This window comes from Monodon monoceros, unplaced genomic scaffold (genome assembly GCF_005190385.1).
Source record: "Monodon monoceros isolate NGI ecotype Baffin Bay Population unplaced genomic scaffold, NGI_Narwhal_1 Super_Scaffold_18, whole genome shotgun sequence".
NCBI lineage: Eukaryota > Metazoa > Chordata > Mammalia > Artiodactyla > Monodontidae > Monodon > Monodon monoceros.
Window position 1 is genome coordinate 126490492 of NW_021703774.1, and position 27024 is coordinate 126517515.

The window sequence follows — 27024 nt, forward strand, 5'->3', positions numbered from 1 at the left end:
ACTCAAAGTGAACCAAAAACCTAAATATAAGAATAAAACTATAAAAGTAAGAAGAAAAGATAGGAATAAATCTTTGTGCTCTTATATCAGGCAATGGTTTCTCAAAAGCACAAGCAACCAAATAAAAATAATAATAAATTGAACTTCATCAAAATTTAAAACTTTTTTGTTTCAAAGAACACTATTAAGAAAATGAAAAGACACCCACAGAGTGGGAGAAAATACTGGCAAGTCATATATCTGATAAGGGTACAGTATCCACAATATGTGAAGAACTCTTACAACTCAAGAATAAAAAGGCAAAAAACCCAATTTAAAAATGGGCAAAGACTTTGAACAGCCATTTCTCCAAAGAAGTCATACAAATGGCTAATGAGCATATAAAAAGATAATCAACATCATTAGGCATTACAAAAATGCAAATCAAAATCACAATGAAAAAAAATAACAGCTGCACATCCACTAGGATGGTTATAATAATTAAAAATAAATAGAAGGAACATAGGAGAAATTGGAACCTTCATACATTCTTTGTAGGAGTATAAAAGGGTACATAAAATGGTACAGCCCTTTGGAAAAGAGTTTTGTAGTTCTTCAGAAAGTTAAACATAGAAATACCATATGCCCCTGGAATTCCATTCCTAGATACACATTCAAGAGAACAGAAAACACACACCCCACAAAAACTTGTACATGAACATTGTAGCATTATTCAGAATAGGCAAAAAGTGGCAGTAACCCCAAAGTCCACCAAGAGATGAATGGATAAACAAAACATGGAATATAATGGAACATTATTCAGCCATAAAAAAGGATGGAGTACCGACACATGCTAATAATATGGATGAACCCTGAAACCAGTATGCTAGATAAAAGAAGCCAGACACAAAAGGACAAATATTGTATGATTCTACTTATATGAACTATCTAGACCAGGTAAATTCATAGAGACAGAAAGCAGACTAGAGGTTATCAGGGACTGGGAGGAGATTCTTTATGAGACGGTGAAAATATCCTAAAATAAGATAGTAGTGAAGGTTACACCACACTGTGAATATATTAGAAACACTGAATTTTATAGTTTAAAATTGTGAATTTTATGGCATGTGAACTATATCTCAGTAAAATGGTTATTAAAAAAAACAGAAAAAGAAGAAGAAGGCCCCTGTCCCGGGCCCACATACAAAAAGTACATAGAAAATAAATTGAATAAGCGTAGAGTACACATGGGACTCTCTGGGATCTGGCACTAAGTGCTGGCACAGTGATCCAAGCCTTAAACATCCACTCCCGTGATCGACTAACACTGCTCTGGTCCTAGGGATCCCTTCTCTAACATCTCTTACCCTATGTCCTTGAAACAGAAGACAACCATGATTGTATACTGTGAAGGTTTGTGAGTTGTGCCACTAACAGTGGAAGTGATGGACACTGCTTGGAGAGCAGGAAGGGTTGCAGTGGCAAAAGCACTTCAGGTCACCTTATCTTTGATAAAGGAGGCAAGAATATACAGTGGAGAAAAGACAGCCTCTTCAATAAGTGGTGCTGGGAAAACTGGACAGGTACATGTAAAAGTATGAGATTAGAACACTCCCTAACACCGTACACAAAAATAAACTCAAAATGGATTAAAGACCTAAATGTAAGGCCAGACACTATCAAACTCTTAGAGGAAAACAGAGGCAGAACGCTCTACAACATAAATCACAGCAAGATCCTTTTTGACCCACCTCCTAGAGAAATGGAAATAAAACCAAAAATAAACAAATGGGACCTAATGAAACTTAAAAGCTTTTGCACAGCAAAGGAAACCATAAACAAGACCAAAAGACAGCCCTCAGAATGGGAGAAAATATTTGCAAATGAAGCAACTGACAAAGGATTAATCTCCAAAATTTACAAGCAGCTCATGCAGCTCAATAACAAAAAAACAAACAACCCAATCCAAAAATGGGCAGAAGACCTAAATAGACATTTCTCCAAAGAAGATATACAGATTGCCAACAAACACATAAAAGATTGCTCAACATCATTAATCATTAGAGAAATGCAAATCAAAACTACAATGAGATATCATCTCACACAGGTCAGAATGGCCATCATCAAAAAATCTACAAACAATAAATGCTGGAGAGGGTGTGGAGAAAAGGAAACCCTCTTGCACTGTTGGTAGGAATGTAAATTGATACAGCCACTGTGGAGAACAGTATGGAGGTTCCATAAAAAACTAAAAATAGAACTTCCATATGATCCAACAATCCCACTACTGGGCATATACCCTGAGAAAACCATAATTCAAAAAGAGTCATGTACCGCAAAGTTCATTGCAGCACTATTTACAATAGCCAGGACATGGAAGCAACCTAAGTGTCCATCAACAGATGAATGGGTAAAGAAGATGTGGCACATATATACAATGGAATGTTATTCAGCCATTAAAAGAAACGAAATTGAGTTATTTGTAGTGAGGTGGATGGACCTAGAGTGTGTCATACAGAGTGAAGTAAGTCAGAAAGAGAAAAACAAATACCGTATGCTAACACATATATATGGAATCTAAAAAAAAAAAAAGGTCATGAAGAAACTAGGGGCAAGATGGGAATAAAGACACAGACCTACTAGAGAATGGACTTGAGGATATGGGGACGGGGAAGGCGGAAGGGTAAGCTGTGACAAAGTGAGAGAGTGGCATGGACATATATACACTACCAAATGTAAAATAGATAGCTAGTGGGAAGCAGCCGCATAGCACAGGGAGATCAGCTCGGTGCTTTGTGACCACCTAGAGGGGTGGGATAGGGAGGGTGGGAGGGAGGGGCATGCAAGAGGGAGGGGATATGGGGACATATGTATATGTATAACTGATACACTTTGTTATAAAGCAGAAACTGACACACCATTGTAAAGCAATTATACTCCAATAAAGATGTTAAAAAAAATAGTAGCTTAAACGAAAAAAAAAAAAGCACTTCAGTAAGAGAAAAGATAAATTAATCAACTTGTCAAATTCTTCTTCCCAGTCTGAACGCAATAGATTCTTGGACAACAAACTATCATTCCCAGTATAACCGAGCATCCATTTGCCTGTTTTGCTTTGTTTTCCAATCAGTGCTTCTGAAAGTTCTCACAAATGAGAGTATATTTGCAACAGTTTCACATGGCTAAGAAAAAGTTTGTAATATTACATGTTATGAGTCCAATTGTGTGCCCTTAAATTCACATGTTGAAGTCATAATCCCCAACAGCTCAGAATGTGATCTTATTTGGAAACAGGGTAACTTGATTGCAGAGGTAATCTGTTACCCCTGTAATCATGCTTAAAAGGGGTCATTGGAATGGGTCCAAATACAATATGACTGGTGTCCTTATGGAAAGAGGAAATTTGGAGACACACACAGGGAGAATGCCATGCGAGTATCAAAGCAGAAAATGGGGTGATGCACCTACAAGCCAAAGAATGTCAAAAGAATACACACTATGTGAAAATCTTGTTTAGAACAACATTAGGTATTCATTCTGCTGAAATGAAGGCAATAAAAAAAGTTTTAATGGAACTAATATATAACAATCTATGAATTACATATAATATCTCTGGCCCCCTTTACAGAATATCCAGGCATGAAGAAGAATGAGTTAAGTAGTCATTTTTGATAGCACCTGGCTTCCAGTCATATACAAACCATAATTTTGCATGTATTTTTAACTTTTGTCATTATGAAGGTATATGTGTCAATGTGGGAGGACAGAACATATTTCACTGAGGAGTTTGCTAGCTTGATTTACAACATTTAAATATGTACATGTGTGGTATGTGGGCCTCCACTTGTGCTCATGCCCCAGGTCCGATAATTGTTAGAGGTGGGCAGGACCCAGGAATGACAGAAGAAAGCTAGCCTGCAGCTATGAACAGAAGCCAAACCAACAGCTCTAACTTGCTCCTACTACAAACTAAAATGCCATCCTGGAAGCTTCATGTGAGGACCTGATGCAGTCCCTAGAGGCAGTGGTGAGTGCCTCACATACTTTGCCTTCCTGGGCCATAGTCCCCAGGGCCCTACAAGCCCATCCCAGTCCAGGGGTATATAGCCCTGTGGCCTCAGTGGGCACTCAGCTCTCACCAGGTTTCATACACCTAATATATTTCACTGTTCCAAATGTCAGGGTGCGTCATGAACTTGCATTTGGTTTCCTTGCAGTAACTCTTGTGGTGCCACCTTCAAGTAAACAGAGCAATCTTATAACTGCACTTCACTCCTGCATTGGGAAAGGACTGTGCAGTTTGACGAAAGGCTTTCAGAGCACTCCTAAATGCGGTGATATTCGCCATGGCTATTATGTTGTTACCTCCTGCCTGTCCCCTTGTAGGGAGGTTTGGCTGCTGGTTGAGGGCTATGAGGATAGAGAAGGGAACTAGCATTCCATTTGGGAGTAAGCCTTAGGAAGAAAGGAACTCTTAGAGATAGGGTAAGTGGTGGCAGCTGAGAAAGGAGAAAAAAGCAGGATACATCGCCAGTTTCTAAGGGAATGAGAGAAAAGGGTATCAAAATGCCAAACTGAGGATAAAGACTGAGCTGCAGAAGGCCCTGTAGGATTTCCAACTTTGATTGTATTTTTTTTGCAGCTCCCTCCAAGAAAACATGGCAACTGTACATTTCATGCTATTGCCGATTAACATGATGGATAAATGGACAGCTAACATAAAACAGAGTGCCTGACATCAAAGGATACTTTTAGCTACGGTTGAGCATCCTTAAGGAACTTCAATACCCTTTCCATAGATAGCAGCTCAGAAAAGCAGAATACTATCTTTGTATGAAATTAAAAACCATGAAAGATAGACTGGGTTCATCAGAAAGGTAGCAGCAAAGAAAGAATGAAAACTTCAAGTAAGGGCATAAAAGGGTTTAAAAATAATTCTGATACTAAAAAAAGGAACTCTTATACAAATACAACAGCTAGAAAGTCAACAGCCCAGTGCTTAATAGCAAAGGCAGACTAGTGAACCACATTAATCAACCTAGGATACAGATTATCAACAACATTTGAAACTCAGATTAACAGGAACAAATAAGGTACCGGAGTGGGAAGCATTTTTACAGCCAGTAACAAAAGTTTTCATCTTTGCTTAAATAAGACTTCAAAAGGATTCCACATATCAACTAATAAGTGAGTTCATCAAAAAAAAAAAAAAAAAAGATTAACTTTAAGAAATGCAAGGCAGGGCTTCCCTGGTGGAGCAGTGGTTAGGAGTCTGCCTGCCAACGCAGGGGACATGGGTGAGTGCCCTGGTCCTGGAAGATCCCACATGCCGCAGAGCAACTGGGCCCTTGTGCCACGACTACTGAGCTTGCGCTCTAGAGCCCACGAGCCACAACTACTGAGCCCACGTGCCACAACTACTGAAGCCCGCGAAACTAGAGCCTGTGCTCCGCAACAAGAGAAGCCACCGTAATGAGAAGACTGTGCACCGCAATGAAGAGTAGCCCCCGCTCGCCGCAACTAAAAAGAAAGCCCGCACACAGCAACGAAGACCCAACGCAGCCAAAAATAAGTAAATAAATTTATTTTTCTAAAAAAAGAAAGAAATGCAAGGCACAGTGACCACACTTCTGATCTGTTTTAAGATGAATCAGCATTTTCTACCTGAGCAAGTAGAATGCAGTTAGCACTTGGGTGATTTTAAAGACTCTTAACAGTTGCCTTTAATTGGCTGATGAAATAGCAGAACAGTGTGGCTGAAAGCCAATGTTTATTTTTACCCGTTACCTGTTTTATTAATGGGATTGTGGGCCACTGGGCCTCCAGGAACACACAAATATATTTAAATATCCCACACTGTAATTAAGAGGCGCAGAGAGGATTAGAGCAAATTAAGCGGCTGTTGTACTTGCCATTGGTTTAGTCAAGGCCAGGCATTTTGATGCTCTCATGGCAGAACCTGGCAAGTTTTACTTCAGAAATCTACAAAATATGGAATATATTTTCTTGCAGAGCAAGGGTTTTAATAAATGGGTCTCCCCCCCCAAATAAAAATTATACATAAATAAAAATATCCCAAGTGAATGCTCCTACAATGAAAGAAGAGATTCCCTTAGCCAGAAAAGGAAAAATGTATCAACAATAGTGTCAGTTAAAGAAACTGGATCTTGAGATCTATTAATAAGGGACTCAAAATGAATCAAACTTCCACGTAACTCTCATCCAGACACAGGGCTTTCTTCTCCTAGGTGAGTCAGAACTTCTGCCTGAGTTTTTTAAAGGGAATAAAAATAAAGTGATCACCCAACAGATGACTTGTTCAATAACTAAAGCATCAGAAATATTTGCAGAAACGGAGAACAGATCCTTTTAAGCAAAGACTAGAGTATAGGTTCCTAAGCCAGCAGTGTTTCATTTTTTTGGTTTGATCTTACCAAATCCATTGTAACTAAATGTTAGCTTAATTTTAAAATAGTACATGTAAGTAGACTTTTTGCTTTGATTGCTCAGAATCAACATTACCATGCTTGAGATTACTGCCAGTGCTGGTCTCCTATGAATCTTCATATCAAAGAAAAAGCAAAATGGAATGAGGGCAGGGCAAAATGGAATGAAATCTGGAAACACAGTGTTTTGACCCAAGCAGAGGACAACATTGCCTTTGCCCTAGCAACTCTGGAGAAGCGCTTTAAAAAGACAAGAAAGAAGATCTAAATACTTACGAGGACCCTGGACTTGCAGTGGGAGGGGGGCCTGAAGAAATGAAAGAAAAACAAAAGAAACAGTCAGTCTGGGTTATAGGAGGGTGAACATCAGGACAGTCAAACCATTACGGACTAAAGTTCTCAGCCACCCCGAGGTGATATTTATTTTTCTGGAATTTATTATTTTGCTCCAGCTCCCCCAACCACCTCTATGAAAAAACATACCAGTGAGACTGTGTCTATATCCCACAGTTCAGAGCCTGAAAAATGCTAAGACAAGGGCTAAAAAATGAGTCAGAGTAGGCATCCTCACGAGATGCAGCGAGTTTCAGTGGGAGGCTGAATGAGCACGAGGACGTTCATTGCAACAGCAGGCAGGGGTCTGTGATGGCAGCTGGACAGAAAAGGGGCCTGAGTGCTGGAAATCTTCCCAACTTCTCTGGACAAGGAACATTCTTGTTGAGAAGAATTCACTGATGCAGTGACTTAGAATTGGGGCTGAGGTCAGACCTATCTGGACCCTGCTCCTGCTCTGCAGTTTACTGGCTGGGTGACCGTGAACATAGTACTTAAATGCTGGGCCTTGGTTTACTTATTTCTAAAATGGGTACAAGAGGACCAGCTTCTGTGTTGCTGGGCACACCCAGGACCTCCTCACCCCCGCAGAGGCTGAGGGCCAAAGGCCATCCCCAGTAGGAAGCTGCTTACCGAACTTGACAAACAAGACTCCAGTGGTAGAAACCACCTTCTTGCCGTTCGTCGCCACGCACTGGAAGTAGCCCGTGTCTGTGGTGTCGAGGTTTCTAATCCGTAGCCGAGAGCCATAGTTGGTTGCCCGAAAGGAGATCCTCCGGGGCTCCTGGACCACAGGTGCATCATTTTTGAACCAGCGGATAGTGGGAGGCGGATTCCCAGAGACTTTGCAGTGCAGTTCTGCCGTCTGCCCCAGGGACGTGGTGATGTTATTCATCGGTTCATCGAGGGCCAGGTAAGACTCTGTGCACAGGGAGAAGCAGGCAGGTGAGAGGGGCAGACTGCTGGAGAGTACCTCCAAGCAACCCAAACTCACTCTGTGTGCCCCAGACCACAGAGAGACTGAACAGGAGCGGCATGGTGGAGACAGACAAGGGATGGTTGAAATCATCCCTTTACTGAGACCCTGTGACTAGTAAACAATCACCCACAGAGTCTGCTGCTTGGAAGGAAATTTGTTACTAACCATGGTATAAAACCCAAAGTTTTCAAATGACAATGTGGTACCCATGGATAAATTTCTCAGCCAAGACAAGATGAGCTTTTGTGTTTCGGAGTATAAAAAAAAAATACATGCTTCTTGTTACAAACTCAAACAGTACAGTGAAAAAGATAAAGAAGTAAAATTTACATCACCCCGAAATGACATCCCTCTTAACATTCTGGCAAAGATCCTACCAGTTTGTCCACTTTTGATAAGAGAGAAAGTATGAAAAACTGGAAAGGTAGGAGCAATATATTTATATCCACATGGCCCAAGACTGGGAAGGATGCTGAAAATCTTCCTGTCAGTGATGATATAATAAGGGTTATGAAGGCCAGGCTGCTGGCAGACAAAGTGGTGAGAGGTAATGAAATTATTTCCATAATGTTACTCATGTCAACTGCAACACATTACAATATATTATTCTATGCATTCAATTTTTAATTGAGATATAATTTATATTGTATGAAACGTATCAGTCTTAATTGCACAGCCCCACGAGCCTTGACAAATGCATGTACCCATGTAACCGATGCCCCTATCAAGATATAGAACAACAGAACATCATCAGTATCCCAGAAAGTACCCCCAAGATCCTTAGTAGTGAATCCCTGCTCCACCCCCTCTACCTGGCAAAACCGTGAGAGGATTAAAATTAAATCAGATGAAAAGCAAAAAAAAAAAATTTAAATTAAATCAGGCAAGGCATGGGAAGCATTTAAACTAGTATATGGCAAAAAGCACTCATATATATTAATCAGTGTTCTATTATTTTTATAATAATAACAACTTCTGTGCAATGCCTTTTACTCTGTCTCCTGTTATCCTCTAATAACCCCGTGAGGTAGGAAAGGCACAGGAAGTATCATGATGCCCAGCTGCAGGGGAGATGTCTCAGAGATTAGCTGACTTGCCCTGTGGTCACACAGTAAGATGTACATTGTGCCCAAAGCTTCTAGCACCAACGACTCAGGCTCAGCCTAGCACCTAAACAAAGTTCAACTGAGCCAAGCTGGTTAGTACAGTAGTAAGAACAGATAGACTCTAAGTCCTGCCATATGCCAGGGGCTTTACTTTAGTATTTACCTGCCCTATAACCCCGCAAGGGAGGAGGAATTGTCATCGCTGCTCAACAATGAGGAGACCTAGGATCAGAGAGGTTAAGTGACTTGCCCAAGGCCACACAGCTGAGCCAAGGGCTGGTTCAGCTCTCTCTGGCTCAAAAACCTAGCTCTTTCCACCCCATCCGATTGCTTTGGTAGCCTGAGTCACACTGAGGAGGGGAGACAGAATTCAAACTTCTTCCTTAAAGAAGAGCTGGGGTTTACACATATCCACACACCCACAGGGCTGTGATCTTCCCCTAACTCCAGCCAGGATTGTCTGGTTAATGGGTCTAACCTTTAGCTATGTGTTCTGGCTGGTGTTATGGTTTCCCTCCAGAAGCCAGGTACCTCACTGACCTGATATCCTCTGATAGGCCCTTCTCCTTGAGGCTACCTCCTGTTTCCTGTCCTTTCTGTAGCATGGGTCCAGCTTTGAGATGGAGGTGAAACAGGAGGGAAGGGGGCAGGGCACAACCTTTAAAAGAATGACATAGCCATAGGACATGACAAAAACTGGTTAGAAACAACTAGGTCCAAGATGGCAGAAGATTCGACTTCCAGTGGACCTAGAGCCTCATTATACGCTCGTTGTAATATATTACCATCTAAATGACACACCCACCAGTGCCATGACAGTTCTGAGGGTAACCGTAAAAGGCCAAAAAAAGGGCGGTGGCCCAATTCCTGGAAATCCCTGCCCCTTCCCCGAAAATAGTTGGAATAATCCTCCCACTCTTTAGCATATAAAATTACCCAGCCCATAAAAACTAACCACCCCATGTATCGGGTCCTCTCACCTTCTGAGATGGCCCACACTCTGTCTGTGAAGTCGGTTTCTCTCTAAATAAATCCACTTCTCACCTATCACTTTGTCTCTCACTGAAGTCTTTCTGCGACAAGACATCAAGAACCTGAGCTTCATTAAGTCCTGGGACCAGGTGTGTAATCTCAATTAAAAGACTGGGTTTCAAGTCCCAACCTGGGTTTGGCAGGGTTCGAGTCCTGGTGTGTGGGTTCGAGTCCCAATATGCGTTTAGGCTGGGTTTGAGTCCCAATCTGAGTTGCACGGTTTCAGAGGGGTCTCCACAGTGGTAAGAGGTGCCATCACTCAGGTACTCCCACAGCCTGGCTCCCTCTCCCAGATTTCTACCTCCTTTAAATATCAAAGCCAGCCAACATCAACCACACTCCCCAGAGGCCAGGATGGCAGTGTCTAGGTGTGCATCTCAGGGGTTGACATGACTGTTGAGTTTTAGTCAAGAAAACAAAAGTCAATTCTACTTTATTTCTTTGGTTCTTCCCCCATAGGAAGTTGCTACTGAAATCCCAGCAAGCTTTTTGGCCAAGCCCTCATAGCGTAAAATATAAAAGGATGAGCTGGAACTTTAAACTGTTTCTTTTGCCTCCAAACCCCAGTTACTTTGCATGATACTACAATCACAGACACACAGTTCTTCAAATTTTTTCTTCTAGGAACATAAATTAGCCCAGAGACAGAGAGTTCTATAACTGGGCGGAGTATTTCAAGTATTCTCTGAAGGTGTACTCAAACTTATTGAAAACAAATTAGTACGGGTTGATCCACCAGATGAAATCAACCCTCACAAACTCTGAAGCTAGAATGTCTGAATTTGCATCCTGGTTCTGCTACTTATCAGCTGTGTGACCTTGGGCAAGTTATTTAACCTCTCTGTGTCTCAAATTTTGTTACCTGTGAAATTAGTACAATAATTATATCTCCCTCATAGGGCTACTGTGAGGATTATATTAATTAATACATGGAAAGTACTTTGAATAGGGTCTGGCACGGAGCAAACAGCATGTGAAAGTTTCTGCTATTATATTAGCTATTTTTTTCTTTTCTTTTTCTCACAAATAACTTATGCCTAAAAATGGGGAATGATTATCCATCGAACTGATTGGTTTCCTGGCCATGTCCAGTCCTGACTTTACAGGACAGATCTGAGGGATGAGGCCACCTGCCCAAGATCACATAACTAACACACTGCAGGAGAGAGTGGTTAATTTGTCCGTGAAGTTCTATATCATATCTACCTAAAACAAAAACAAGGGGGCTTCCCTGGTGGCGCAGTGGTTGAGAGTCCGCCTGCCGATGCAGGGGACACGGGTTCGTGCCCTGGTCCGGGAAGATCCCACATGCTGCAGAGCGGCTAGGCCCGTGAGCCACAGCCGCTGAGCCTGCGCATCCAGAGCCTGTGCTCTGCAACGGGAGAGGCCACAACAGTGAGAGGCCCACGTACCGGAAAACAAAAACAAAAACAAAAAACAACAAGGGTTACAGGGCATCTTGAAATCAGTGTAATAGCTGGCTCAGGCAGTATGTTTCCAGGGAGAACAAAGGAAATGTAAACACATTTTTGTGTCTACTGAACAAAGGAGCCTTGCCATAAACACAGGGAATTTGGTTCTAACTTTTTAGTGATAAAGAATAATGTTCAATTTATTTGCCATCTGTAGCTGCTCACTTAATAAGTAAAACAAGCAAATGATCTGGTCCTCAGTTTGGCAAAGACTGGAAGCATCAGAAACACATTTGGCCTAAACAACACGAAAGCATTTTGTGACTGGAATAAAATAAAATAAAAACGCATGTCTGAATCATTGCTATCAGCCTTGTTGCTAACAAGCCTCTGGCCGTGATCCATTCTCTTCCCAGAACTATCTGGATCCTCCTGGAGCAGCCTCATGGGCCACACTAGGGGACCCACTCTCTGTTCTACACCCAGCACTGGCATGGCCATTGCAGGTTATGGACTAGTCATTTCTTTCAGAGAACACCTGGGCATCCCAGCGAAGCCGCCCAGGGCAGAGGAAATCTGTAAACTGGACCTGATACCAGTTTGCCACCACCTAGCTGCAACTGGGCTTTGGAGTCATGATCTATTACATGGGCCTGTGCGGTCTGCACCTCCTGAAATAGTGTAAGTTTCCATATGGGCCTCAGCTACAGAAGCACTGGATGGCAGTGTGGACTAAGAATGCCGCCTGCCATATCAGTAAACAAGATGTGGCGGCCATTGAGCCGTCAGCCACTACAGCTGAATTCCTCTACCACCCCCCCAACCCCAATGGTACATCCTGAAAGGATTCAGGATGGAGAAAAAAAAGAGATTACTGGCCCTAGATAGTTAAGCTGCATAGCAAAGGAATAATTTCATTAAGTCCAGGCTCTTGCATCTTCCCCTACAGAAAAGCACTAAATTCATTCATTAACTTGAGATATCTGGTTTTTCTTTAATTAGCAGTAATCTTTTGATGTTCCAACTACCTGGTTTTGTTGTTGTTGTTCATTTGGTTTTGGGGGGCTTTTTTTTTTTTTTTTTTTTTTGGTAAAGTTCCTATATGTCCTGGCTCCTCCCATACCTCTTTGAAACTGTCCCTGAGAGCTACCTAAGAGGCTGTATCCCGGGCTTAAGTCTTCAGTAAGTCTGCCAAATAAAACAATTGTCAGCTTTTAGGTTGTGCAGTTTTTTCAGTCGACAGCAGACAGCAGGTACTGAGTCTGAATGCCAGAAAAAGCATTTTGGCCTGTACGTTTAAGCCTGGCTATGCATACTGTTAAAAAAGGCCCAGGGCTTCCCTGGTGGTGCAGTGGTTGAGAGTCCGCCTGCCGATGCAGGGGACGCGGGTTCATGCCCCAGTCTGGGAAGATCCCACATGCCGCGGAGCGGCTGGTCCCGTGAGCCATGGCCGCTGGGCCTGCGCATCCGCAGCCTGTTCTCCGCAACGGGAGAGGCCACAGCAGTGAGAGGCCCGCGCACCGCAAAAAAAAAAAAAAAAGGCCCAAAGTGGAGTCACTTGTGCTAAGTCCACATCACCAAACCGAGACTTAATACCTAACTTAATTACACTTTCAACCTCTCCCAGGAATGGACACTTAAACCAATCAATCTGGAATTACCTAGTCAGCACTAGTGAGGTGATCTGCCTGATAGACCCCTGCTGTGCCCTAAAAGTGACCTTGCCACAAACAATCTACTCTTTGCTAGGAACAACCCTGTTCTGCCCCTTTCTGCCTATACAAGTCTTTCATTTTGTACAGCTCTTCAGAACTCCTTTCTATCTGCTAGATGGGATGCTGCCTGATTCATGAATTGTTTAATAAAACCAAAAAGATTTAAAAAATTTGTTCACTTGAATTTTGTTTTTTAACAATATTTTTTTCAGTGGCTTTATTCAATACCTCTGACAATGTGTGCTTGAGCTGTGGAAGCTTTCTCATCCTTCTTTCCCTGCTTTTGTGGACCACAAATGTTGAGATGGCAGACTGGTGAGTGGGAGGTGGGATATAATCTGGCTGGAGAGAGAAAAAATTCCAATTCTGCTGACTCCACTTCTAGCTCTGTGTCTCTGAATGAACTATGTCTCCCAGTGGGGGTACTAGTAATAATGATGATGGTGACAATGACAATGATGATGATACAATATAATGATGATAATAGTTAACATCTAAAGGGTACTTATTACCATGGCAGGTGTTGTTACAAACCATTATTATTGTCCTCATTTTATACATGAGATATCTAAGGCACAGGGATGGTAAAAAAGCCATCCAAGATCACATAGTAAGTAGAAGTGAGACAAAACAATTATTGATTCACATTTAGATTGATTTAGATTTCAGTCTAAATCCCAGCAAATTATTTTGTGAATATTGACAAACTGATTCTAAAGTTTATATGAGAGGCAAAAGACCCAGAATAGCCAGCATAATACTGAAGGAGAAGAACAAAGCTGGAGGACTGACACTACCCAACTTCAAGACTTGCTATAAAGCTACAGTAATCAAGACAGTGTGATACTGGTGAAAGAATAGACAAATAGACCGATGAAAGAGAATAGACAGCCCAGAAATAGAGTCCAGTGGACTACCTATATATAATCAACTGATCTTTGACAAAGAAGCAAAGTCACCACAAAGGAGCAAAGACAGTCTTTTCAACAAATAGTGCTGAAACAACTGTACATCCACATGCAAAAATGAATCTAGACACAGCCCTTACACCCTTCACAAAAATTAACTCAAAATGGATCACGGACCTAAACATAAGATGCAAAATTACAAAATTCCTGGAAGATAACATAGGAGAAAACCCAGATGATCTTGAGTATGGAAATGACTTTTTAGCTATGACAACAAAGACATGATCTATGAAATAAATAAATGATAAACTGGACTTTATTAAAATTTAAAATTTTTAAAAATTTAAAATTGTCTTTTGTTCTGCAAAAGACAATATCAACAGAATGAGAAGACAAGCCACAGACTGGGAGAAAACATTTGCAAAAGACACATCTGATAAAGTACCAAAATATACAAAGAACTCTTAAAACTCAACCATAAGAAAGCAACCCCAATAAAAAATGGGCCAATACTTTAACAGATACCTCACCAAAGAAGAAAAATGGCAAAGAGACATATGAAAAGATGTTCCACATCATATGTCATCAGGGAAACGCAAATTAAAACAATGAGTTACACTAAACACCCATTAGAATGATCAAAATCCAGAACATTGACATTAGCAAATGCTGATGAAGACATGGAGCAACAGGAACTCTCTCTCATTGCTGGTGGGAACGCAAAATGTTACAGCTACTTTGGAAGATAGTTTGGCAGTTTCTTACAAAAATAAAAATACTTTTACCATATGATCCAGCAATCTCACTCCTTGGTATTTACCCAAAGTAGTTGAAAACATGTCCACACAAAACCCTGCGCGTGGATGTTTGTAGCTTTATTCACAATTGCCAAAAGCTGGAAGCAAACAAGCTGTCCCTCAGTAGGTAAATGGATAAACTGTAGTACATCTAGACTATGGAATATTATTCAGTGCTAAAAGGAAATGAGCTATCAAGCCATGAAAACACATAAAGGAAGCATAAATACATATTACTAAGTGAAAGAAGCCAATCTTAAAAGGCTACATATGGCATGATTCCAATTATAGGACATTCCGGAAAAGGTAAAACTTTAGACAGTAGAAATATCAATGGTTACCAGAGACTGGGGGGTGGGGGGGGAATGAATGGGCAGAGCACAGAGGATTTTTAGGGCAGTGAAAATACTCTCTCTGATTCTATAATGGTGGATACATGTCATTATACATTTGTCTAAATCCATGGAACGTACAACACAAGAGTGAGCTATAATGTAAACTATGAACTTTGGGTGATTATGATGTGTCAATGTAATTTCACCAGTTTTAACAGATGTACGACTCTGGTGGGGAATGTTGATAACGGGAGAGATTATGCATGTAAAGGGGCAGAGTGTATATAAAAAAAATCTCTGTATCTTCCCTTCAATTTTGCTGTGAACCTAAAACTTCTCTGAAAGAAAATCTTTAGGGCTTCCCTGGTGGCGCAGTGGTTAAGAATCCATCTGCCAACGCAGGGGACATGGTTTCGAGCCCTGGTCCGGGAAGATCCCACCTGCTGCGGAGCAACTAAGCCCGTGTGCCACAACTACTGAGCCTGCGCTCTAGATCCCGCGTGCCACAACTACGGAGTCCACATGCCACAACTACTGAAGCCCACACGCCTAGAGCCCGTGCTCCGCAACAAGAGAAGCCACCGCAATGAGAAACCCGTGCACCGCAACGAAGAGTAGTCCCCGCTCAATGCAGCTAAAAGAAAGCCCGCGTGCAGTAATGAAAACCTAATGCAGCCAAAAATAAATTTTAATTACTTAATTAATTTAAAAAACAGTAATTCTTTAAAAAAAAACTTTAAAAAATTATTTTGGCTCCAGAGTCCTTGTTCCAGGACAGAAGTTCTCAAACCCCTTGGTTTCAGAACCCCCTATACACTCTTTAAAATATTGAGGACCCCCAAGAGAAAATTATAAAATATTTGTTTACTAATTTATTTGAAAATAATCTCATTACTTGTTAACAAATATTGTCATGAAAAATAACTATATTCCCCCCTGCACCTCCTGATACACATGCAAATAGTGAGAAAAGTGGCACTGTTTTCTATTGTCATTGATCTATCATTTGGCTTAAGACCAGACAGCTGGACTCTCCTCTTTCTGCATTCAATCTTTTGAGATATGTTGTTTTGGTTGAAGTATACGAAGAAAATCTGGCTTCATACAGTTGGAAAAGAGAGGGGTATTTTTATAGCCTTCTCAGATAATTTAGGATAGTATTCTTTGATACTAAACCAAAATTTGACAAATGGTAGTTTCTTTTTTTTTTTGACATTTTTAAATTGAAGTATAGTTGATTTACAATGTTTCAGGTGTACAGCAAAGTGATTCAGTTATATATATATATTCTTTTTCAGTTTTTTCCATTATAGGTTATTACAAAATATTGAAGATAGTATGCTGTGTTATACAGTAAGTCCTTGTTGTTTATTTTACATATAGTAGTGTGTATATGTTAATCCCAAACTCCTAGTTTATCCCTCCCCCCCTTCCCTTTTGGTAACCATAAGTTTGTTTTCTATGTTTGTGAGTCTATTTCTGTTTTGTAAATAAGTTCATTTGCATCATTTTTTTAGATTCCACATATAAGTGACATCATATGATATTTACCTTTCTCTGTTTGGTTTACTTCACTTAGTATGACAATCTCTAGGTTCATCCATGTTGCTGCAGATGGCATTATTTCTTTCTTTTTTATGGCTGAGTAATATTCCATTGTACATATATTCCACATCTTTATCCATCATCTGTCAGTGTATATTTAGGTTGCTTCCATGTCTTGGCTATTGTAAACAGTGCTGCTATGAACATTGAGGTGCATGTATCTTTTCCGGATACAGGCCCAGGAGTGGGATTGCTGGATCATATGGTAACTCTATTTTTTGTTTTTTAAGGAACTTCCACACTGTTTTCCATAGCGGCTGCACCAACCAATACCTTCCCATCAACAGTGCAGGAGGGTTCCCTTTTCTCCACACCCTCTCCAGCAGACAAATGGTAGTTTCTTAAAGAATAGTTGTGATGTGAAATCTGAAACCATACCAGTGAATTTTTCATAATCTGTTATATTAAAATGGATTGATTTATCTTGCACGTTGAACAGATCTTTTATCCATGTATGATTTTTTAACACCATGCCCTGTTCATTTAGAAAACATTCGTTCAGAGTTACATAGATCTTCCAGATATGAACATATTTAATCATGTACTATAGAAAAATCACATTCATTAGTATCACCATCTATCTCATTAGTAAAGATTGGGAAACTGTCAAGCTCTTGGTGGTGGCTAAAAGTTTTCCAAATTTTAAATTTTTGCTGGAAAGCTCAAATTTTATTATTGGCAACTAATACTATCTCCTGTTTCCTTCAAGTGTCAGGCTCGTTTTGTTTATTTTCAAGAATAATTAACCATAGTTTGATTGTCAATCATTCTTTCAAGTAATAAAATGCTTTTCTTTGTGACAACCATAGTGTTTCACCAGTCAGCACGACTGCTTATATATACTTCCCATTTTGCCATACAAAATATTAAAAAAGACATGTACCTCATGGGTCAAGATTTAGTTAATAATTTTTGCTGCTTCGTCAAAGATATTCTTAAGTGCAATTGGCTTTCCTTTTTTTTAAATTGAAGTAGAGTTGATGTACAACATTATATAAGTTACAGGTGTACAATATAGTGATTCACAATTTTGGCTTTTTTTTTCTAAACTATAAGTGTGTGGTGGTGGAGAATACAGTAATTTCTAGTACACTTTAGTACAGTTTGTTACCACTGTTTTGACTCATGCTTAGGCCCCAGAATTTTTACCTACCGTTGCTTTTGCACTATCAGGATGGGTAAACTGCAGTTCAGAGAACTTAAAGACCTATCCTAGACCTGTCCCAACTAATCAAAGCTAAATCCAGGATTTGGACTCCAAGCTCAATGCTCTTTCCATCACACTCTACAGCTGCCCTCTGCCACCCCTATGGGTATTGGACCATTGTGAGGTTCTCAGAACAAAATGATTTAGCTCAAGTCCTGAATACCATAAGCTAGGCTTGCATGGTCTGTTTTCTATTTCTGAATAAGCAACTTGGGATTTGGGGGCAATCCTAAGTGATTTTTGTAGATCTGGGCAAAAGTTTGGGACTCTGAATTAAAAAAAAGATATGCTTTTTAAAATGTATGAAAAGAAAATGCCAGGATTCTTTCAGTACCACCATTTCCTCCATTACCCACAGAAAGTGACGATCATAGCTAACATTTTTCTGAGCATTTACAAGGTTCCAGGCACCATTTTAAGCACCTTGTACACATTAACTTATTTAATCTTGAAAACAATCCTGAGGTAGACACTATTCTTACCCTTTTTTCAGAGATAAGGAAATGAAACACAGAGAGGTTAAGTAATTGCCCAAAGTCATGCAGTTAGAAAGTGGCAGAGCCAGGACCCAAACCCAGACCTTTGGACACAAGAGACCGTAATATTAGCCAATGCACCGTTTCCCAGTAAACCCACACTTTAGTCTTTCATTGTTTCCTATTACCCCTGACCAGGACTATGGAATAGTCTTGCCCTTTTTAATGAGTCCATCCAGCAGTAGACAATACCCACTGGTACTGAGAACAACTAATCACTACCACTTTCTTATGCTCTAAGTGGAAGCCATCATGGAGAAGGAGCTTTTAAAATACACCACAGGCATTGTTCATCCTGACGCTTAATCAACTTAAGAAGTGAACTGCGAGAAAAAAGAAGTTAGTTTATGAGCTCTCTGGGAATTGAGACTCTATTTCCTCCTTTTCGTAGTCCCCCCAGCACTCCATGTGTTAGACGGTGAACTTCGTAGGCATTTAATAAATGCTGGTTGATTAAGTAAATGGAAGGCTCAAGTGTATTTCAGGCAAATGAGCTTTGGAGACACCCCATTTATTACTCACCCATTTGACAAGACGTCACATTCACAAATCCCTCCCAACATTTATTACTTAATTTTCAAAGTGCCCTCCCCTTCCCCACAGGGAGGGAGGCGGGGCCAAGAGTTATATTGCCATTCTGACAGGTGAGAGAAACCCAGATATAAAAAGTTTAACAGTCCTTTGCCATGGCAACCCAGCCAGTCAGCCAGGGAGCCAGTCACAATTAGGCTCAGGGCCTGCATCTCAGTATCAAAGAGGCACATGCCAAATTCTAGTCCCCTTCAGGACCGATCCTATTCAGAAGAGGGAGGGGGTTCCCGACATGAAATAAAATGCTTAGCTAAACATAAAGGAAGGCTGCCAAACATGGTTAGGTCATCGCATTTGACTTTGAGAGAACATTCTGTTCATGCTATCAACCTGCATTCACTTTCAGCACACTTCACCATAAATATTTCTGACTCACTATCTCAGGAAATATTTTTTATCTTAATAAACTCAATGCAAAACATAATCTAAATCGGCTTGCACATTCTTGACTCAGAGCCACAAGCTGCATTTAATAAAAATCAGTGGAAATAGCAGGGGACTTCTGAATAACCGCAGTTCGTTATCTGACATGAGGCTGCTGGGAAGTTCCGAACACACGGAGAGCAGGAGGTCGGTAAGCTGAAGGTATGGAGAGAGCCAGAGACCACCGGATGACCCCACTTGGTGGATCTTAATTTCCACTGATGAGCTTCACTCGAGGCGCTATTCGTGACAATGAAATGCGGCATGGTAATTAAGAACATGGCTCTGGAGTTGGACTGCTTGGCCCCACATCCGAGTACCACCTCTCACTTGCTGTTTTTTAACCTCCCTTAGCCTCAGTTTCCTCAACTGTAAAATGGGGCTAATAACTCTCTAGTTACCCTAAAGTGTTGCTGTGGAGGTTAAATGAGATCATCCTTCTCTGAAACATCAAAAACATTCACTACAGGGAGCTAGAGCCAGAGATTCTCAACCCTCATGGAACATCGCTATCACCTAAGGAATAATAATAAAAAAAACTCCACTGACACCTGGGTCTGACCCCTAGAAATTCACATTTAATTGATCCTGGGTGGAGTTCAGGTATAAGCGTTTTCTTAGATGCTCCCCAAATGATTCTCCTCAGCAGGCAATGTAAATGTAGAACACTTGGCTAGAGCAATTATAGCTACCACTTTCTGACCACTGATTTTTACTTGGCTTCCTGCCAAGCCCTGTTTTTACTGCTCAAAATCTCCAGAAAGATTCTCCACTACATTCCTCATTGTCCAGAAGAAGAAACCAGCACTGAGACATTAAGCACGTTGCCTAAGGTCACATGACTGATCAAGAGTGAAACCACATCTCCAACCAAGACTTTTGCCTTGAACTGGCCAGTCTTCAAGCCTACGTCTTCAGTCAGGGAAAGAGATGGCTCGATGAAGATAAACATTTTCTGGCTGAACAAAGCTGCTGTAGACCAGGGGGCATGATGGTTAAAAGTCAAAACAAACAAACAAAAAAACCCCAGCAAAGCCAACACTCACATTTTCTTAAAAGTTCAAGTACTAAAGCATCAAGCTGAGCTCAGCCTTGTGACCTCTGAGTAACAAGGGTAGGTTTAAAGAGTGTCCATAGCTACAGTGAACCAGGTACCTTTAAAAAGCAAAAGCAGTAGGTGGGGGCATTATCTCAGAGTAAAGAAGAGGACTCTAAGGGGAATAAATTAAGCTTATGACAAACAAATAAACAAAAAGCATGTCCATAGCACCAAAGACAACAAATGGTCAACGAAGCAGCTCCTTCTGGGGGAGGAAACTCACATACATCAGAAATGGTTCTGCAAATGTGCACTTAGAGCAAACCTCCTGTAAATCTGGACTAATGGAAAACAGAGCCACCTTTATAGGTTCTTCCTTAGGAAGCACAGAAACTACACCTACTATTTAGAGGCTTGTTTTAAAGAATAGGTCATTTTTACAAGTAGGCCAATTGTATGTAAATAGACCCTTAAAAGCTCAGGGAAACTACATTTTCCTCTTAAGTAGTTAAGATTTACAAAGAATGAGTGGCTGGCCTCTAGGCTTTAGATTACTTTGTGTCCCAGCTATAATTAATAAAGGTAGGAGGAGAGGGGAATAAACATGTGTTGAACACTGATTCTATCAGGCACTTTACATATATTACTTTATTTTATCCTTTCCAAAACCCTGTCATGTCTGTAGGTTTTTCTAGCCTCGCCTAAGGAAGATACCAAGGCTTATAGAGGTTTTAACATAACTAGGTCAGGGCTGGGATTGGACCCCGTTCTCCCCAACATCCTCCTTCTGTTCCCACTCCCAACTTGTCCCATCTCAATGTACTGTTTTATACCCTAGTATCATTAAGAACTTCTTCCACCATCAACTCACCTGAATCCATCTGGATGATACCTCCTTGTCATGCAAAGATGCTGTGATCATTACCTTCCCTCATTTTTTACTCCTGGAGCAGGTTATCTGATGGGATCATTGGCAACTGCCAACGAAGTTACTCTAGCGACTTTTTTTTTTGGTTATAAACTTTTGTGGACTTTGGTGGTTCATTTGAGTATCCATTCTACTTGACCACGATGTTTGAACCATTTTTATTATTTGGGGGTATCATTTTATTACTTCATGTTGATCCTATGTGCACATTTCATTTAAATTTGGAAATAATACGAATACTTAGAAATGATGAGCAGAAACACACTTAACCATAAGAACAATGACTTGATTTTGATATGATTATCCTCTTCTAACTGAAATTCACAAGGATACAAGGTTTCTGGCTTGAGAACTGGTCCCTGCATCTTAGAGAAATAGTCCCAATCTTGTTTCTGGCTCCCTAGGTCTTCATCCATTCTAACTGTAACGTGGCCATTTTTTTTTTTAACTAACCCACCTCTCCTGTCCTTCCTCCCCCGCCACCCATTTTCAGCTGAATGCTATGATGGTAAGTAATTCACAGGCCTAAGAATTCTTCAGGTACAGGATAGATCTACATTCCAAGGCATCACTAGCAGCTTCTCCCAGCCCTCCAAAACCAAACCAAATAATACCAGCAAAACCACCAGCTATTACCTCATTTCACTATAACTTAGTAAGGCTCTAACTTAAAAACAACAAAAAGAAAAACTTCTGACTCTTGGGCTCGGGCCCGTTGCAAAGGCAACGGATGCACTTTCAGCCCTGCTAGGGAGCCCTGTGTGAGGAAGAACCAAGCCACATTCAGGGCCTTCCGAGACCGAGTCACTGTGTATGTCCACTGTCGTGCTGTGAAGAGCAGTTTGGCCAGTCAGAACAAATTCTCAAGCATTCAATGGCTCTAAGTAGAGCCTGAGTGGTTTTCCAAAAAAAAGGTTGCCATTCTGGCCAAGGAATTTCTCTTCCTATGGGGACCACACAGCTATACCCTCTCAGTTTCCTAAAGTCACATCTTGACTGAACAGGACCCGAGTCCCTTTGTGTGCCAGTCAGCCTTCCAACTCCATTCCACAAAGGCCAATATCCCAGTCTCAGGTTTCCCCAGAAAATAAACTTCAGGGAACATGAAAGGGCACACAAACCACTCTTTCCTCCCATCTCCATTCACTGTCCAGGATTTATGTTTCAAATTTTGAAAGCATCTGCTGATCTAACCACATCTCAGATCTCCTGTTAGTAGGGCAGTGCATCAGAGAAGTTCTTGTCACCCGAATGTCCTCTGTTCTGAATGGAGTGGTTTTGCCCTCAAATTTGGAACCAAATTCCTCAAACATTAGAGATTATTGGCTCTACCGCTTTTTCCAGAAACCAGAAAAGTACTAAGCCATCTGGAATGAAAACTGAAGTGGGTAATATTTTCTTAGTAGCAAGTGGCAACAATCAAACACACAAGACTGAACACTGGGGATCAGATCAGGCTTTTTTCGTGGTTATAAGCACCTTAAATCAAGGACAGGTTTGCTCTGGATAGATGCAGAAAATGTTTGATGACTAAATGAACCAATGGATTTAAGTGCTTATGCTCAAAGATGTCTCCGCCTGGCTACAGAATCAAACAGTGAAAGTAACAATCATGATCCAGTGTGATCTGAGTACATTTAGCGTGACAAGAGGACCACAAAAGAGGGAAACTTAACCTGCTTTCTGGGACAGAGGTGTCAGAGAAGTGTTTCCAAAGGAGGTGATGCTTAGTAATAGGTAAGATTTTTTAAAAGGAAGAGATATGGTCCCTGTCCTTCAGGAGCCCCTTAAGATCCTGAAGGAAGGAAGAGGGATCTAATTTGAAAGTACAAGTCAGAGTGAGCGTAAAAGCTAAGTGTGTGGGGCTTCCCTGCTGGCGCAGTGGTTGGGAGTCCGCCTGCCGATGCAGGGGACGCGGGTTCGTGCCCCGGTCCGGGAGGATCCCGCGTGTCGCGGAGTGGCTGGGCCCGTGGGCCATGGCCGCTGGGCCTGCGCGTCCGGAGCCTGTGCTCCGCAGCGGGAGAGCCCACAGCAGTGGGGGGCCCGCATACCGCAAAAAAAAAAAAAAAAAGCTAAGTGTGTGGTCAAGACAGTGGCGTTGAAGGCGTTCGGGAGAAGGGAGGTGAGATTAAAATGGGCTGGCTGTGGGAACGGTGTGACTGTGGCAGAGGGGCACGATGGTCCCCTGTGTTTTGTCAGGCAGAATGGGCAAGAGCCAGAGCAGAGTGGATGGGGAGAGAAACCCCAGATTTCCTGCAAGCATTTGGGGGAGGGAAGGAGTCCAGAGAAGGGGAAAACAGAAGCAAAATAAGCAAATACTTATGAAACACCTGTGTAGGTACTAGGGAGGTACCCGTCCCACCTCTCCTGGACTTCACAAAGTATTGATGGCAAAGAGACTGATAAAAATAATTGGAACAAGGGAAGATGCAAGAAAAAATGCTGTGGTCTGCTCCGGAGGGAGGTGAGCACATCCAGCTGTAGAAATCACAATGAAAGGGTTACCCCAAAAGATGAGTATTTAGCTCCCCCTTCTATTTCTTTGCTTTTAAAAAATAATGCTTCAGTGTACACCTTTATGTTTAAATCTTTTCCCCCTTTGTACGATTTCCATAAGTTACACATCTATAAATGTACACTCTTTCTTGGCAGGGCCCAAATGTGAGCCTTTTGTCTATTCTTCCAGAGTGCCTAACATATTTCCCAGCACATAAAAATTTCATGATAAAATGACACCCTGACCCTACCTGCTGACTTAGACTAACTCCTAGGCCACCAGTCCATGATTAGCAAACCTTGTGAGTGACTGTGGCTAGGAGTGGGAAAGTAGTTGGAAAGGATGTAGCTGTCAGTGGGGTCAGAAACTAGCAGTTGCCAGAAAACCATGGCTCCAGACTCAAATGCAAGCTCCTTGAGGCCAGGGATAAAGCATCCTTTCACATCTCCAATATGTGAAGAAGTAGAAAGCAGAGATGCAGAAACGTCTGCAAATCCACTGACACTCCTCTCACCAAAAGGTAGAGTCTGTGTCTCCATTCCTTGTCCCTGGTGGGGCCTCTGTGACTGTTTTGATGAATAGAATGTTGTAGACGTGACACGTGTGAGTGACTTCTGAGGCCAGGTTAGAAAAGGCTACTTAGTTTCTGCTAGTCTCTCTTGGGGTAGTTCCTCTGGGAGCCTTCAGCTGCCATGTAAGAAGTCCAGTTACTCTGAGGCCACCATGTGCAGAGTCCAGGGAGAGAGAGAAAGAGCCCCTTGGAGCCCCAGCTGTTCCAACCACCAGCTGTTTAAATCCTCTCAGTCCAGACACCAGACATGAGAATGACAAAGCCTTCAAGGTAACCCCAGCCCCAGGTACCATCTGACTGTGACCACTAGAGAGACCCTGAACAAGAACCAGCTACGGAGCCCAGTCAACTCCCAGAACCATGAGAGATATTAAAAATAAGTGATGGCTGTGGAAGGCATTAATTTTAGATCGGTTTTTTACCCAGCAATAGATAACTGATACACAGTCCCCACTTGAGATTCTAAGGAGTGAAATAAATTCTCCAGGATAGCAGATGTCTATTGTAGACATGCCTTGTGACAGAATCTGTGCTAGGAAGTGAAGGTAATGATTCATACACAGCTCCTGCTTTCAAGGGGCTTCCAAGGGAGATAGGAAATGAACACAGATTATTACAGATATTTAAAAAGAGACCTGTAAGAGAGGCAGAGAATACATGGCAGGAGTATACTCTGAGAGTCCTGGATGAATTTGCTCTGATGATAGGCTAGCAAAGGTAGCCAGGCGCCCTTCAGATGGGAAACCCCATGGAATGAAGTGAAAATAAGTGTATAGAATTTTGATCCTACCACACAGTCAGTTCGTTGAACACAGAAAGCATGATCCCATGACCTGCAATATAGTAGGAGCTTGTGCATTATGTTTTTGTTGGATGGATAGACAGATGGCACCAGGGGACCAGCCTAGAAAGAGCACTGGCCTATCTGAGAACTGCAGGTCCAGGCTCCAGTCTTGGCTGTGTGATCCTGGGTAAATCACTTCACATCTATAGTCTTCAGTTTCCCCATCTGTCTAATGAGAGGATAGGACTGAGAGATCTCTGAGATTCATTTCCAATTCAAACCTTCAAGGTCATGAAAGAGAAAGTATGAACATTCACCTAGTTGTTCACTTGGCCATCTCTGTAATCAAACAAACACATGCTTGAGAGAGTCAAACCATCTTTGTTAAGACTCTGCATGTAGCAGAAGCTAGCTCAAGCTAGTTTAAGAGGGTGAGGAGGGACTGGTGAGGTGGACAGGGAATTTAACATAGGATGCAAGGGTTTTTTGTGGAATTATGACAAGGAGTCCAGAGGAACAGGAACCAGGACTGGAGAGCTGCTGGGAACCAGGTGAACACTCTCCCTCCCACCACCAGTCTCTGGTTTTCTCTATGAACCTGCTTAAATCTCCTCTCTTTTGCAAACTGGCTTTCTTGGCTTCTCTACACACAGAGCAGAAGGTCATTTCACGGCCCCCAAGTTAATCTCATGGCCCTACTACCAGCAACTCATAAACACTGACTGGTTGTCTCTGAATCCCAATTCCAAACTCTCTGGAAAGAGACTCTGTTGGCCTAACCTGGGTCAAGTGTCTTCTCCCTGATCCAATCAACTCTCCCCAGAGAGGTGGGTTACATAATATAAACATGGCTGCCAAAGGCCCATCACAGTGGGTCCAGGGGGCAGTTTTCACACAATGGGGGAGTTATTGTAAAGCAGGCAGCCTCCTTCAGAGGTGTCTATTACAAAGTCCAAAAAATGAAAGAACCATTGTATAGATTATCAATAAGGATGAAAATTCTCTAACTTAAGCTCCCTCATCACATGCACTGAAATCCTTTCCAAAGCCACTTCAGAAACTCTGACGAATTTCATGAATAAAGTTACTTTTCACCCTCACCTAGGCCCTGCATAATTATTATTTTCTAGCGCCTTTAGGATGATCCTGTGAACATTATGGCAATGCCAGCTCATGAGACCTTCAGACTCGGGGTTGCCAGGGCCTCCTTTCTCACCATTTTATCAAAAGATGTGATTTGAACAACATAAATATCTCCTCTGAACTTCCACGCCAATTACTGCAAGCTATTGAGGATCTGAGTATCACTTTAGGGGTGGAGTCAAGATGGCGGACTAGGAGGACACGGAATTCGCACCTCCGCACAACTAGTGCACCTACCAGGCACCAGTGGGGTACCACGGACACCTAAGGGGATGGGAGGAACCCCCAGTGACTGGTAGGACATGGGGTGTGGGGGGAGTGAGGGGGGAGAAGAAGTGGAGGCAGGAAAGGACCGGCGCCGCTGAGGGGCGGCTGGGGGAGGGGAAGGGATCCTGCGCCCCAAAGAAAGGGGGGGACCACTGGGAGGGCAGAGGATCAAAAGGGAGTGTGGCCAGGTTTCCCGTGCCCACTTGGGCCCCCAGGAGCCTGCTGACATCCTGGGCCTGATCCTCTGCCCACTGAGGCCCCTCTAGCTGCGTGGGGCCTCAGGGAGTGGGAGGGAGGGACGGGGGAGCAAAAGTAAAGGCCGGACTTATGGGACTAGCACCCCTGAGGGGCGGTTGGGGGAGGGGAGAAGTTCCTACACCCAGCAGGACCC

At 42.1% G+C, this 27024-nt stretch overlaps 1 protein-coding gene across 1 annotated transcript in view; it reads right to left on the reverse strand.

Moving 5' to 3' along the window:
- The window catches only part of ROR1 (receptor tyrosine kinase like orphan receptor 1), a 406932-nt gene that overhangs the window by 116747 nt on the left and 263161 nt on the right, over positions 1 to 27024 (reverse strand). The window contains exons 3-4 of the mRNA XM_029228950.1: positions 7392 to 7679; positions 6702 to 6732 (exon numbers count right to left, since the gene is read on the reverse strand). Coding sequence (XP_029084783.1) covers positions 6702 to 6732; positions 7392 to 7679 — 319 coding nt within the window. The remainder of the gene's footprint in view (positions 1 to 6701; positions 6733 to 7391; positions 7680 to 27024) is intronic.